Source organism: Balaenoptera ricei, chromosome 14 (genome assembly GCF_028023285.1).
Source record: "Balaenoptera ricei isolate mBalRic1 chromosome 14, mBalRic1.hap2, whole genome shotgun sequence".
Classification (NCBI taxonomy): domain Eukaryota; kingdom Metazoa; phylum Chordata; class Mammalia; order Artiodactyla; family Balaenopteridae; genus Balaenoptera; species Balaenoptera ricei.
This window is the reverse complement of record NC_082652.1, coordinates 12,696,857-12,710,833: the sequence shown is the minus strand read 5'-3', so window position 1 is coordinate 12,710,833 and position 13,977 is coordinate 12,696,857. Positions and strand designations below refer to the sequence as shown.

At 47.3% G+C, this 13,977-nt stretch overlaps 1 protein-coding gene across 20 annotated transcripts in view; it reads right to left on the bottom strand.

Moving 5' to 3' along the window:
- The window catches only part of SPRING1 (SREBF pathway regulator in golgi 1), a 259,028-nt gene that overhangs the window by 153,529 nt on the left and 91,522 nt on the right, over positions 1-13,977 (bottom strand). For 12 of the 20 annotated variants that reach the window (XM_059893967.1, XM_059893966.1, XM_059893971.1 and 9 more), the window contains exon 5: positions 7,090-7,155. The exons of the other annotated variants lie outside the window; for them this stretch is intronic. In XM_059893967.1, the coding sequence (XP_059749950.1) occupies positions 7,090-7,155 (66 nt within the window). The remainder of the gene's footprint in view (positions 1-7,089; positions 7,156-13,977) is intronic. 20 annotated transcript variants of the gene reach the window in all.

Genomic DNA, 13,977 nt, shown 5'->3' with positions numbered 1-13,977 from the left:
CATAATTGTTTGCTGAGTGAATGAGTGAGCAGTTGGATGGATGGATGGATGAACAGGTGGATGGATGGATGGATGAACAGGTGGATGGATGGATGGATGGATGGATGGATGAGTGGTGGATGGATGGATTCATGGATGGATGGATACATGGATGGGTAGATAGATGGATGGATGAATGAGTGGATGGATGGGTGGACGCATGCATGCATTTTCTTTAGCCATTCATTCATTGATGGCTTTGGGCTTTAGGCTTGGTTCAAGTTCTACCAGGCTGGTAAAAAGAATTTTCTCTCTCTTTTCCAGTGAAATGTTTCTCCCCATATTGACTAGAACAGCTCTCTCTCTTTTTTAAAGGGGCTACCTCCTTCTTCAAGAAAATAAAAATAGAACTACCATATGACCCAGCAATCTCACTGCTGGTTATAAATCCAAAGGAAATGAAATCAGAATCTTGAAGAGATATCTGAACTTCCATGGTCACTGAAGCATTATTCACAACAGCCGTATCATGTTCCATGATATGGAAACAACCTAAGTGTTCACTGACAGATCAATATCTAAAGAAAACGTGGCATATTTACACAAAGGAATATTATTAGGTCATAAAAAAGGAGATCCTGCCATTTGCAACAACAAGAAGACATTATGCTAAGTGAAATAAGACAGGCACAGAAGCACAAATATTGCATGGTATCACTTATGTGTGGAATCTAACAACGTCGCTCTTGCAGAAGCACAGAGTAGAACGGTGGCTGCCGGGGCAGGCTGGGGAGTACAAGAAACGGGGACGTGTTGGTCAAAGGGTACTAACTTACAGTTTGAAGATGAGTAAGTTCTGGGAATCTATTTAATAATACTGCTGGTTAATAGTACTGAATTGCATACTTGAAATTTGCTAAGAATGTAGATCTTAAGTGTTCTCACCACACACACAAAATCGTTAACTATGGAAAATAAAAATAGAAGAATCCACCTCTGTTTCTTTCATTTTATTCTTTTCTCTTACTTTATGCCTTCAAACAAGCCTGGCGGCACGGAGAACACAGGGAGCTCATGAGGACAGTCTCTCCTTTAAAAATGACCATGATCTCACTCCTCCTCCCACCCCCGTGGAAACTGGAGCACGGCTCAAGGAGACCTGCTGTCACAGGATCCTGCTTATGGGCACAAAAGCTGGGAAATTTCAGAGCCAGTCTGGGCCAGGGGAGGCCAGAGCTCGTGAGCTGGGCTTAAATGATTCTTCCAGACTGCAGAGAAGAGAGTGGCCTGCCCGCAGGCCAGCCTGCCCAGCAGCAAACAGGAAATCCCAGAATTTATAGATGACCCCGTTACAAGGCAAATGTTTTGGAACAAATTGTTCTTCTTTTTAAATCCTTGTTTTCCACAAGTTTTTCTTTCTGGATTCCCCCCTCCTTTCCACCTTCCCGCTGTCCTTGTTAAACCGGGGCCACAGCGCCACCTGCTGCCTGACATGGGCAGCAGGACTCCACTGGGTCCGGCTCTGGGTCCTGTCCCCAGCTCCCCTGCCCTACAATGAATGGGTGGGAGAGTGGCTTTCTGGCTCCTGTCCCGAGAGTTTGTGCTTAAGATCACGTACCAAGCGCAAGAGAACTGTTCCTGTGGTTCCTATGTGACCTGAAGACTTGCAGCAAACTCTCCCCACCGCACGTCCTTTGGGAGAGCCAAGACTGGCGGAAAAAGCAAGTCATGTGGCATCACCGTCCAAGGCCAGGTCTCCACTCCCCGCACACCAGCTGTGCCAGCTTTGGCCAATCACGTCAACCCAAGGAGCCTTGATTTCTTCTGGACTCAACTGCAGCTACTTCGCCAGGTGGTGTGGGAAACATAGGTGCACATGCCTGGCCCACAGAAGATGCTTCATTAACATTGGTCTCCTATTTGGAGTGTTGCTCATTGGGAGGGAACAGCCTGGAGAGTCTTAGAGGAAAAGGCTGGACCTCAGAAAATTGGCATGTCTCTCTCCTTACAAGACTGAGAGCTCCACACAAGCACACCACACCAGGGAACACGATGAGCCTCAGCAGAGCCCCCACTTGTGAGCTGAGTGACCCTGGATGGGTTGCTTTTCCCTCTTCAGTCTCAGTTTCCTCCCCTGTATCTGGGACAGTAGTTGTACCCATACCACAAAGCTTGCTCTGAGCATTGAAATGAAGGCACATCCAGAATTTAGCAGAGGGACCTGCAGGTAGTAAAATCCCCCACGACCCTAGCTATAATCGTCATTATGAGACGAACACGGTGCCTGACACATACTAAGCATTCAGTAAATGAATGAATGAAAACATCAGAGGATGGAAGGCAGAAGACTTTGATTAGTTATAGACCAGGCACCAACGTGCAATGAGACACTAAACGTCACTGTGCCTGATCCTCTTAATCCAGAAACGTTTCTTTATTGAGTATAGGACCCTCTGCCCGGGACCTCAGTTTTTCCACCTGTCAGATGGGCATGACATCCATCCTCCCTTTTTCTCAGAGATACAAAGGGGATCTGTCCAGGGGTGTGTGTGAAACTGCTTTGAAAAGTTTAAAGAGTGCAGGAAGGAAGGAAGGCTTTATTTTCATTTAGAGTGGTTTCATGTGCCTGGTGGCTTCACCCTCATCCTCCAAGGATTCCTGGGGTTCTCTGGGGTATGTGGGATTTCTCTTGACACAAAGTGGTAGCCATATCCCTAAGCCCTGACTCACTGCGGGGACGGGGGGGGGGGGGTTCAGATGAGTTTTATACTATTTACAAAGGCTGGGCTAAGTAACTCTTTTGCTACTGACACAAGTTGAATACACTCCAAGAAGTGAGTTCCCTCTCTAGGAAAGCTCCTCCTCTAACCCAGAGAGAGAGAATAATACACAGCACGTCTCCAATATGGCGACTAGTTGGAGTGATTCCTGGCAGGTGGATCAGGTGACATCAGGAAGCAAGGCTGGGGACACCTTGGGCACCACGATGGAGAGTCCCAAGCTAGTTTGGAGGGCCCTAGGGAGCCACAGAGGATTCATAGGCAAGGGAGGAACATGTCCAGAAAGAGAATTCAGGCAGCTGCATGAGGGATAAATTACAGCAAGGACTACACAGTTCCTTCCATGCCATGTGGCCTAGAGGTAGGATAATCGACCATCCTGGATCACCCAGGACAGAGGGAGTTCCTGGGACATGGGATCTTCAGTTTTAAAACTAGGAAAGTCCCTGGGACTTCCCCGTGGTCCAGTGATTAAGACTCTGCACTTCCAATGCAGGGGGCACGGGTTTGATCCCTGGTCCAGGAACTAAGGTCCCACATGCCATGCAGCACAGCCAAAAAATAATAAATAAATAAAATTAGTAAGTAAACATTAAAAAAAAAAAAACTAGGGAAGTCCCGGGACAAGTTGGTCACCCTAATTCAGTGCAAATAGCATCTCCTGGAGTTGTGCAATACTGATTCCAACTCCTGCCCTATAAGGCATGCTTTCCCCCACCTCCTCACCTGCTCTCACAGATAACCTGTCTCCTGTCCCTCAGTTCTATTCTGCCGAGCAACGACTAGTTTATTGAATTAATACATAGGGATGGATTGCATGCTTATCCCTTCTAGGTAATCTCTGTGCATTTAAACAAAGGCCTCCTGGAGACAGTGTTTAATCCAGTGGAGTGACTCTAACCATAAACATTTTTAACCCAGGCGAGGTGGGGAAGACTTGGGGGCAGTAAGAGGGGGGTTGCCTGCATCACATCCCCCACATCCCGTCAGCCGCTATCTAGTTTACCTTGCACAGAGCCAGCTCTGTCGTCCTGGCTTTCCATTCACCCTCCTCCCCTGCCAAGCAAGCCTGCAGGAGCCTGGCCTGCTTAAATATTCTGTAAATAATGCTGACTACAGAACTTTATAGATAGACTCACAGAATCATAGCAATAGGATCACAGAATGTCAGAGTAGAAACAGATGCTAGACACCATAGAGTCCAGGGTCAGAAAATACACTGCACTCATGCGGCCACTTCCCCCTGCCAAGCCCATGGCAGACATCGCTAATCAATCATGACACTGTCTAGCTGAGCTTGTTTGTAGCCTTAGAATCCTTCGAGGCATTCCAGGAAGCAACTACCAATTAACTCAGATCTACTACTAATAGCTAAGGTTTATTGAATACATTTACTGTATTCCTTTTCCCACACCCTTTCTCACTAGTACCACTTGAATCACTAATTGTTTGCCAGGCCCTCTATATCAGGGTTTCTCAATCACAGCACAGCTGATATTTGGGCTGGATAATTCTTGGTTGTGGGGGGCTGCCCCATGCATCCCTGGCCTCTATGCACTAGATGCCGGTAGCACTGCCCCCCGCCCCAGTCATGACAACCAAAACTGTCTCCAGGCATTGCCAAACGTCCCGGGGTGGGGGGGATGGGGGACAAAGTCGTTTTTGGTTGATAACTATTTGTTTATAGATTTTCTCTGATCTTCATAACTCCTCTGGATTTTTATTTTACAGATGAAGAAACCAAGGCCAAGAAAGGGCCCAAGACTAGTTGGTGACAAAAGCAGGATGCAGGGCCCAAATTCTCCTCCAAGGGCTCTTCCTCCTCCAGCCATTCGGGAAATTCCGTTCAGCTCATTGTCTTTGGCTGCAAATTCCCGGGGGAAGGAATGGAACCTGCAAGGCTGAGAAAAACCAGATGCCTAATCGATGCTCCTGCATTTGACAAGGGGCTGGAGGTGGACGGGGCCTGATGCCGCATGGTAAACATCTCAGGCTCTTCTCCCCTGAAAATGGCTCTGGGTGCAGAGGCAGCCCCGGGGAGAGGCTATCTGGGAGCCTGTGATGCTTGAAGTGGCACGGAGGCTGTTCGAGAAGAGGCAGCACTATTACTAATAATACCCTCCTTCCCGTGAACGTTGACAGGGCTCTCCCCACTCCATGGGAAGCACAAGAAATCTGGCTTTGCCCCCAGAGATTTGGGATTGAAATCCTGACAGTTTGGACATACAGCCCGTGGGCAATGTTTCCCTTCTCTGGGGCCTGTGTCTGTGCCAAGAATTCCTAACAAAGGGGGGGCAATTAATTAATTTTAAAAACCCTTAAAAAAAAGGCGCATGCAACTGACTGGTAAGAAACTGTCCATTTTTCTCCTTGGTAGCGATCAAAATGTCGCGAGTTTCTACACACGTATTTCACAGACGTTCCATAAATCCTCTCACTGTGCTTCTTCCCTATAAGTAAGGTCCCCTGGGAGGTCATTGAGTTTCTTCACTACATGTATTCAAGAGAAAATTGGATGTAACACTTAGAGAAGGCAGCGGTCAGGGGAGGAGGGGGGGAGTGGGGTTGGGTGGTGGAGGGTGTCTGAGGAGAGAGTATAGACTGAAAGTTCAGGGCCAAGGACAGCGACACCCCTTGTCTTGGAAATTCCTGACATTTCCAAACCATCTTTGGCTTCTAGTGCACAAACAATCTCTTTGTGCTATCTTTTTATCCCTTTTACGTATCTATTTCTGACTACAAAAGTAATACTTTTTTTGCACAAAATCTGAGAGGGGAGAGGAAAGTAGAAAGAAAAAAAACAGGACTCCCCCCCCCAAAAAAAAAAAAAACCCACCTCGGATCCCAAGGTTTCTTGCTTTGTTCTGTTTTGTTTTGAAGATTTTCCTGGGCAGTTTGATAGCATCATTTCAGCCACGGGGGTCCCACTTTCAGTGTGTGTGACAGTCACCCAGGGAGCTTGTTAAAACTGCAGAATCCCCAAGCCTGTACTCCCAAGGGTGGAGGGTTGTAGGTCAGGGGTGGGTCCCACAGATCTGCGTTTTAATAAAACCCTTGCTTGACTCTGATGTGGGCGGACATTGGACCACACTTTGAGAAACAATGAGTTTCAGGTTTTTCAGACCCTCGGCAAATCAGAGATGCGAAAATCCAGATTTTAAACAAAAATCGGGGTGGGGGGGCGAGGATTTGTTTTCTGGAAGGGCTTGGCTTAAATAGGCATTTCCCTTAGTGCCGTTAACATATGATTCCGTTCACACTCGGTGATTCAGCGACGCAGCCAGGACTTCATCTGCGGCACTCTGGGCCAATACGGCAAAACGCCACCTTTTTACAGAGCAGCGGTGACACCCATCTGCTCAAATAAATTAACGTTTCCATCTCAAATAACTCATTTGGCTGGATCATCAAGGTTACACGCCAACTCAGAGAGGGGAGGAGGTGATGCAGGGGATGGGTGGCGGGCAGGAGAGGCATTTTGCAATGTATAAATTGCAACACCGCTGCATTTTTATAGCCAAAGGGTGGGGGGGAGGTGAACACAGTTATAGTGTAAATCACAGGCACCCGGTTACTGTCTCCTTCCATAATTCCCACTGATGCCTTGGGGTAGGTCATAGCCAGGGCTGTATCAGCTGATGGGTACAGAGAGCTGGGGCCGATGTTCCTGTGCAAGATACTGTGTGGAATATGCGTGAGCATGTGTGTGTGCACACGTGCATGTGTGTGTATGTGTGTGTGTTTTGGGGGGACAGTATCAAGAAGTGGGGATTGTTCTAGACAATAAGATCAAGAAGTTCAGTGAAGGGCACAGAGTACGTAGTGGAAAGGTATTTCTTTTCTTTTTTTTTAACTTTGTACTTTGAAATAAATTTAGAGTTGAAGAAAAGGTTCAAAAATAGTACAGAGATTTCCCGTATATGCTTCACCCAGCTTTCTCTACTGTTAACATCTTACACAACTATTGCACAATGAGCCAAACCAGGAAACTAACATTGGCACATCACAGTTAATTAACCTACAGGTCCTATTCCCATTTCACTAGTTTTTCCACTCATGTCTTTTTTCTGGTGAGCGGGTACTTTCAAGTCAGAGGGATTTGGGTATGAATCCCAGCTCTGTCACCGTGAAACTGCCCAAGCCCTACCAGCTCTCGGAGCCCTGGTTTCTTCCCCATAAAATGGGAGATGACCATCTCCACCTAATAGCATCCTGGTGACGACTGCACGCAAAACTGTGTGTCCAAAGCTCGGCGCGGAAGTAGGCACCAATGTTCGTTTTCTTTTCCCAACCTCTTTCAGTGGAGCACACTCCATCCTCAAGGACAAACCTGGACATTTGCATAAATTCCTGTTGGACCAGCTTGACTTAATCTCAGCTGCTGGATCAAGTGGCTCTGTTTTGGAAAAAAAAAGAAAAGAAAAGACAGGAGGCGAGGAAATTAATTAGGAAGCCATTGGAATAACTCGTGTAAGCTAAGTCTGCACAGTGGCAGCAGAGAGGGAAGGAGAGGAAAAGTTTAATAAACATTTCAAATGCAGAATAAAGAGGAGCTGATGACGGTTTGGATGTGGAGAGGGGAAGTGGGAGGAGCCAACGATGAACAGATTATACTTCTGAATGACTGCTAATCTCTTTCACTGAGATGAGCAAGAGGGAACCAGCTCAAGGGAGGAGAGAGGCCAGAAGCAATAATAACCCTAACCAGCACTTGTTGAGTGCCTGCTGTATGCCTGCCAGGCACTGCACTTAGCGCTTTCCGAGAGCGATGTCACTGAATTCTCTTAATAACCCAAGAAAATTGTGACACAGAGAAATTAAGTCACTTGCCCACATACTTTTTGGGGGAAGTATTAAAACAAAGTACCTGCAGGCAGGACCGGCTACGTAATTTGCCAGGCTCACTGCAAAAATATAAATGAGAACACCTTGTTCAAAACGTATCAAGAACTTCAGGACGGTGAGAGCCAAACATTAAACCAAGCACGGAGTCCTTCTGAGAGTGGGGCCCGGTGTGACCGCACAGGTCTCAGGCCCTGCTGCAGGAAATCTATATGAAGGCAGGCAAGAAGAAAGACTTTGAGACAAGAAAAAAGCTAAGAAAAAAAAAAAAAAAGGAAGAAGAAAGCTAAGGAAGAGCACAGACGGCCACACTCACTGCAAGCCGCAAGAGAAACTCACAAGGAGTAGCCGGCAAGTAGAAGCAGGAAGAGGAAGACGCAGTCAGAGCCACCGGGGTTGAAGGAGCCCCTCTGTTTGCCAACTGGGACACTGCTGTTGGCTTCGGAAGCCCAGCTTCTCGGGAGGCGGGGAGGCAGAAGCCGACTGCATCACACAGTGGGCTGAATGGAAGTGCGGAGCCGCCGGGCAGCCCTGGTATTCTTATCTCAAGAGGTTCTCCCCTTGCCAAGATCAGAGGGCAAGTTTGTGGCACCACAAAAGTGATTTAAAAAAAAACAAAATCAAACTGCTGAAAGACTGCTTCTCATTTGGGTCCCCTGGGCGCTAAGAAATGCCTTCCTCCTGCTCTTTCTCCCCCCCGCTTAGCCTCACAAATGTTTGGCTGACTCCATCCTTAAATTGTGGCCGGGGACTGGAGCTGAAACGCCTTTGAGGATTCTCGCACAGCAACCACTAAAATCTCCTTCTGGGGACTCAAGTGCTGCCAAGGCTTCAGTGTGGCCAGGGGGGCTTAGATCCGGGAACGGGCTACCTTCCTTTGTTTGGACAATTGTAACCAGGAGGGACAAATCATCATGGGCTGTTTATTTATAGATATTGGCCGGGCTGTTGGTCTCATTCCGAATAAAGATACTAAAAGGAAAAGAGGCAGCTCGTAGCTCCTAGACTCAGCCTCACAAAAAGAAACTTGCCTTCCATTTCAAAGCCTCCTGTTTTCAGTGTTATCCTCCTGAATGTCTTCACTCCCCTTTTCCTTCCTAAGCCGTAGAGTCCCCAAACTATTGGAAGCTCCCCCAAATGACTGGCCTTCCACCCAAGGATGTAGATCACCACTGACATTGGCACTGAACCCCTAGACTTCCCATGACTGGTTAATTCCTGAGCCTAATAATAATCGGTGTTTTCAGGAATTTGTATGTTTCTAAAGTCACAGGACTTGTCCGTACCACAGCGAAAGTTTAACTTTTTAAAAAACAGACTTCATTTTTGGAGCAGTTTTAGGTTCACAGCACAACTGAGTGGACAGTATAGAGAGTTCCCATGTGCCCCGCCCCACCAACACACACAGCCTCCCCACTATCCACGCCTCCCGTCCCAGTGGGGTATTTCTTACAGTCGATGAACCTACACTGACTCACCATCACTGCCCAAGTCCATAGGTGACATGAGGGTCCTCCCTTGGTGTCGTACACTCTATGGGTTTGGACAAATGTATAATGACATGTATCCACCATTACAGGATCATACAGACTATTTTCATTGCCCTGAAAAGTGCTTTGTGCTCCACCTATTTATCCCTCTCAACCCAACTGCTGGCAACCACTCATCTTTTTACTTTCTCCATAGTTCTGCATTTTCCAGAATGTCATATAGTTGGAATCGTATAATATGTAGCCTTTTCAGAGAAAAGTTTAATTTTAACTTTTAAAATGCATGCTTAATGTGGAAAAACCCAACTGCACAGAAGTAGATGCCATTTCTGGTGTGAACTAGTCTGTGCTATGCTATGTTGCAGCCCCAAAATCTCAGTCACTCCTAACGAGTCCATTTCTCAATTATACAAAGTCTGATGCAGGACAATGGGGACTCCCCCAACCTCAGCACATGGAATCAGAGTCACTGCAGCAAAGGGGAGAGTAAAGTAAAAAACTCCCATCTGCTTCTAAATACCTCCACCCAGAAGGGACACACAGACACACTCACTCCAGTGGCCAGATTAGTCACTCAGCCCCTATCAAACCACATGGAGACGAGGAAACGGATGTGAACACAGGGCTATGCAGTGAGCATGACTGTCTCTGCCACAAACTGAAAGTTATCTCCGAGCCCCGATCCTGCTCTGCAGAGGTAACTAGCTCCTGGTAACAGCTGGGTCGGTATCCTTCCAGATCGTCCTCTAATATATGCGTATTTATGTACGTTGTCCATAACCTGCTCTACTACACAGTCACGTGTCATACGTAAAACTTCTTCTTTTACATAAATGGGACTGTACTTTGCCTGCATTCTTGCAATATACTTTGTTTTCACTTGACAGTGTATCTTGGGCATCCACTGCAGTAGAGATGAGTTTAAATGTGATTTAACAATAAAACAGTGACAGTAAACTGTTCTCTCTGGTGCTCTCTGCTCTGGTTGTGAGTTCCCGGGCCACAGGGATAGCATCTCATCACTGGTGCCATTAACTGGGGCTTTCCTGTTTACTAGGCGTGGTGCTAAGTGACTTACCCACTCCCAACAATGCCAGAAGGTCGATGCCATTATCAACTCCCTCCAGTGTTCAGACGATGTACCTGTAGCTCAGAGAGGTAAAGAAATGTCCTGTCCAAGTTCACACGGCTGGTGAGTGGCAGGAGGCAACCTATTGGACTCCAGAACTTGGGTTTTCTCCTCCTCCTTGCCTGTGGTGCATCTTCGAAGCCTCAGTGCCTACCCTGGTCTTAGTACTTGATAGGTGCTAAGTAGTATTTATTGAATAAATGGCTAAGAGGTGCGCAAAGACTGAATGGAATCCCCAAAACTATTTGCAAATGGCTGTAGGCACCTATAGACTTACTGTCACTATCAGTCTCCAGACTCTTAAATATAATGTGTACTTGTATTCGTATTCTGATGATACTACAAATTCCTAAGGACCTAAACCATGTGTTTCCTGCTAAGTACCTCCAACTCCCACCAGCACAGGGTGAGAGCATCTCACCGTCCTGATGGGAACCCCCAGGCTCCCTCGCACTTACACTGAAACCCCCAGTCCCACCAGGCAGTGCGCCTCCCCTCTGCTCACAGATTTCCTTCACTCCTCTGTGTCTCTGCTCAAATGTCCCTCTCCAGAGGCCTTCCCGCACCCCTACCTTGAAGAACACACTCTGTCTTCTCCAAGCTAGGAGTCCTCAGCCTCAGCACTAATGACATTTGGGGCCAGGCGATTCTTTGTGGTGGGGGCTGTCCTGTGCATTGTAGCATGTTGAGCAGCACCCCTGGTCTCTCCCCACTAGATACCAGTAACATCCCCCATCACCCCACCACCAGTTGTGACAACCAAAAATGTCTCCAGACATTGCCGACTGTCCCCTGGGGGCAAAGCCACCCCCACCGAGAACTCCTGTTCTAAGTGATTAGCACGTACACAGCAAGCTCTCAGAAAAGGTCAAAAAGATGAACCTATTCTAAGAGGCTAGCACAGCCCCTCTAAAGAGGCATTTCTCTGTGTCCTTCTGGAAATGACCCAGACCACTAACCATGGCAGCCCTAGAAGGAACCTAGGACTCGTCTTCTGTTAAACAGAATTAGACCTTCTAAGCAAAGATCTTCTGTGAAAAGACTTTCTGGGATGTACAGTGGGGAAATGCTCAGGTTTTCTCTTTGCTTCCTAACTAGCCACAGAAGGGGAAATGAATAAGGGAAGTACGTTCATTCTTCATTACAGCATCCAAGAATTCCTGCCTGGACTTCTCACTCAGAAACCAGGTAGGGGCTGCTGACAGGAGCAGCTGGGCTGAAAGGCAGGGAGCCAAGGGCTGGCTTAAAACTCTTTCCAGGTCTACTCCAGAATAAAGTTGTCTCTCTCTATATAACTAACCCAATTCCATGGTTAATAACACAAGTTCGGAGTGAGCCTGAGAAATTCATGCTGTAAATGAACAGCTGAAGCAAAAGCAATAAAATGTATTCATTTGGGACACCCTCTCCCTGGGGTTTCTGGCTTCGAAGGGACAATCCAAACCTGTGCTTCAGACCTTGCCATTTTCCTGCGGGTCTGACCTCCAAGGCAGGGCATGCCCTAAACCAACCAGGAAGCTCCTATGTGTGCCCCCAGGAAGCTCAGCTGGAGGCTGGCTGCTTTAAGAAGTACCTTCAGCCCCAAGCAGGGAAAAGTGATAACTGTTTTGCTTCTTGGAATGATTTTCAGGTTCATTCATTCAAACATTCTGCAAATGCTGATTGGGCCCTAACCACGTTCCTCGTGGTCTATGAACAAGTGGTTAAGAGTGCTGCTGGCTCTGAAAACAGATAGCTCACTTAAATGCCAGCTCTGCCACTTACTGTGTGACCACAGGAAAGTTACTTAACTTCTCTGAGCCTAATTTTACTCATACGTAAAACAGGGAAAAAAAAACATCTACCCCTGGGGCAGTGATGATTAAATGAGATAATGCATGTAAAGTGCTTAGCAGAGTAGCAACAAATGGGAAGCAGATATTGGTATTATTATTACTAATATTATTACTCTACATTCAGAAAAATGTAAATAGCTTTGTAATCCCTGGACACAGAGTGCAAAGGGACAGTGATGGACAACAAGGCTGGCTGGTAGATAGAAAAGCATTGTTTCTGACTGGCAGAGGATATGGAAGCATACAATCTTAGAACAGAAAGGCGTATTCTTGATTATTCAGTTCAACACAATTTACAAGTAAGGAAGTAAAGTTGAAGCACACGGATTTGGGGTGAAGTGACTTGTCCAAGGTCACAGAGAAAGTTAAGGGCAGGCCTGGGCCGGACGTAGCTCAGGCTTCCTGATGCCCAGAGGCTTTTCCATTGCTTTATCTATCACTGATGCGTGGACGAAAGGGAAGTACCTCCTCCCTCAATGTAAACCAAGTCCATGGTCACAGACAGATGTTCCAAAGACGTTGCTGGTGGAAAATTCAAGTTGACATATAGTGTTTTTAAGGAATGTTTCCATAGAGATGCACAAATAATTAGAACAATAATCCCTTATACAGATAGAAAAGAACCATTCATTCGAACAGGACGGGTAGAGGGGGTGGGGGTGTTGTGCTTGTTCTCCCGGAACGGTGGACAGAAAGGCCAGGCTGAACTCCAGAGATCAACATTCCAGATGGGGGTAGGGGGTGGGGGGTGGACTGAAACCTTTTGACAGTCCTGCTCATGGATAACACCCAGCCTGCACATCTGCATTGAACAAGCATGTTTTTCTGTAAGCAGGGCCCTGGCTGAGGTGCTGACCACAGAATGTCAGCTCCTCTCTTGAAAAGCATTTCTGCCTTATGAGTTTCCTCTTGCTACTATAACACATGGCCACAAACCTAGTGGCTTATAGCAACACAAATTTATGTTCTGGATGCCTGAAGTCTGAAATCAAGGTGTCAGCAGGGCTGGTTCCTTCTGGAGGCTTCAGGGGAGATGGGTCTCCTTGCCTTTTTCCACTTCTGGAGGCTGCCCACGTTCCTTGGCTTGTGGCGCATTCCTTGCATCCTTCCAATCTCTTGTTTCCAACATCACATCTCCTACTGCTGATGACAGCGCAGGTGCGGGCGTGTACTAGTTGAGGGGTATTTGGAAAGGTACTTAACTCCTCTGAGCCCCAGTTTCCTCTTCAGAAAGACAGAGGTGATGGGAACATGTTGAATGAGGTATGTGTGAATGTTCAGCACCCGGCCTGGCACACAGTAAGGACTCAAGAAAGGCCGCAGTTTTTACGACAACGATGATTATTATTACAGCCACCGTCATCATCCAACACTCTCATTTCCATGACAGAGCTCAGGGGACACAGATGGAGAGGTGTGCCATCTGCCAGGGGTCTCAGGAAAGACTTCAGAAGAGTTGAGCCCAGAGCTGGCCTGATCAGAAAACTGTGAAGGAATCTGGCCAACAGACAAAAGGGAGAAGGGGCGTTCTGGACAGAGGAACCTGCACAGTGAAAGGCACAGGTGTTGGAAAGTATGTGGGGCGTTTATAGAATCTGGAGGGCTCGGGTGGACAGAGTAGAGGGTCAGGGGTCAGTGTCAGGAGGCAGGATGGATGGCAAAGAGCTCAAGAGTTAGGTCTTTGGAATCAGGGGGGCCTGGGCTCAAGCCCCAAGGCTCCACTTAAGAGCTCTATAACCTGGGGCATCTTTCTCTCTCCCCATCCTCCTTTGTAAAAAGTGGGTGGTGACAGCACCTACCTCCCAGGGTTGTTGCAATCAATGATTTGGGAGCGCTGAGGGGTCCCTTGGAAAGGGCTTTGCAGACCTGGCTGAGGAGCCACTTTCTCTCCTCTCATTTACCCTTCACTCTATGCCCTCTGT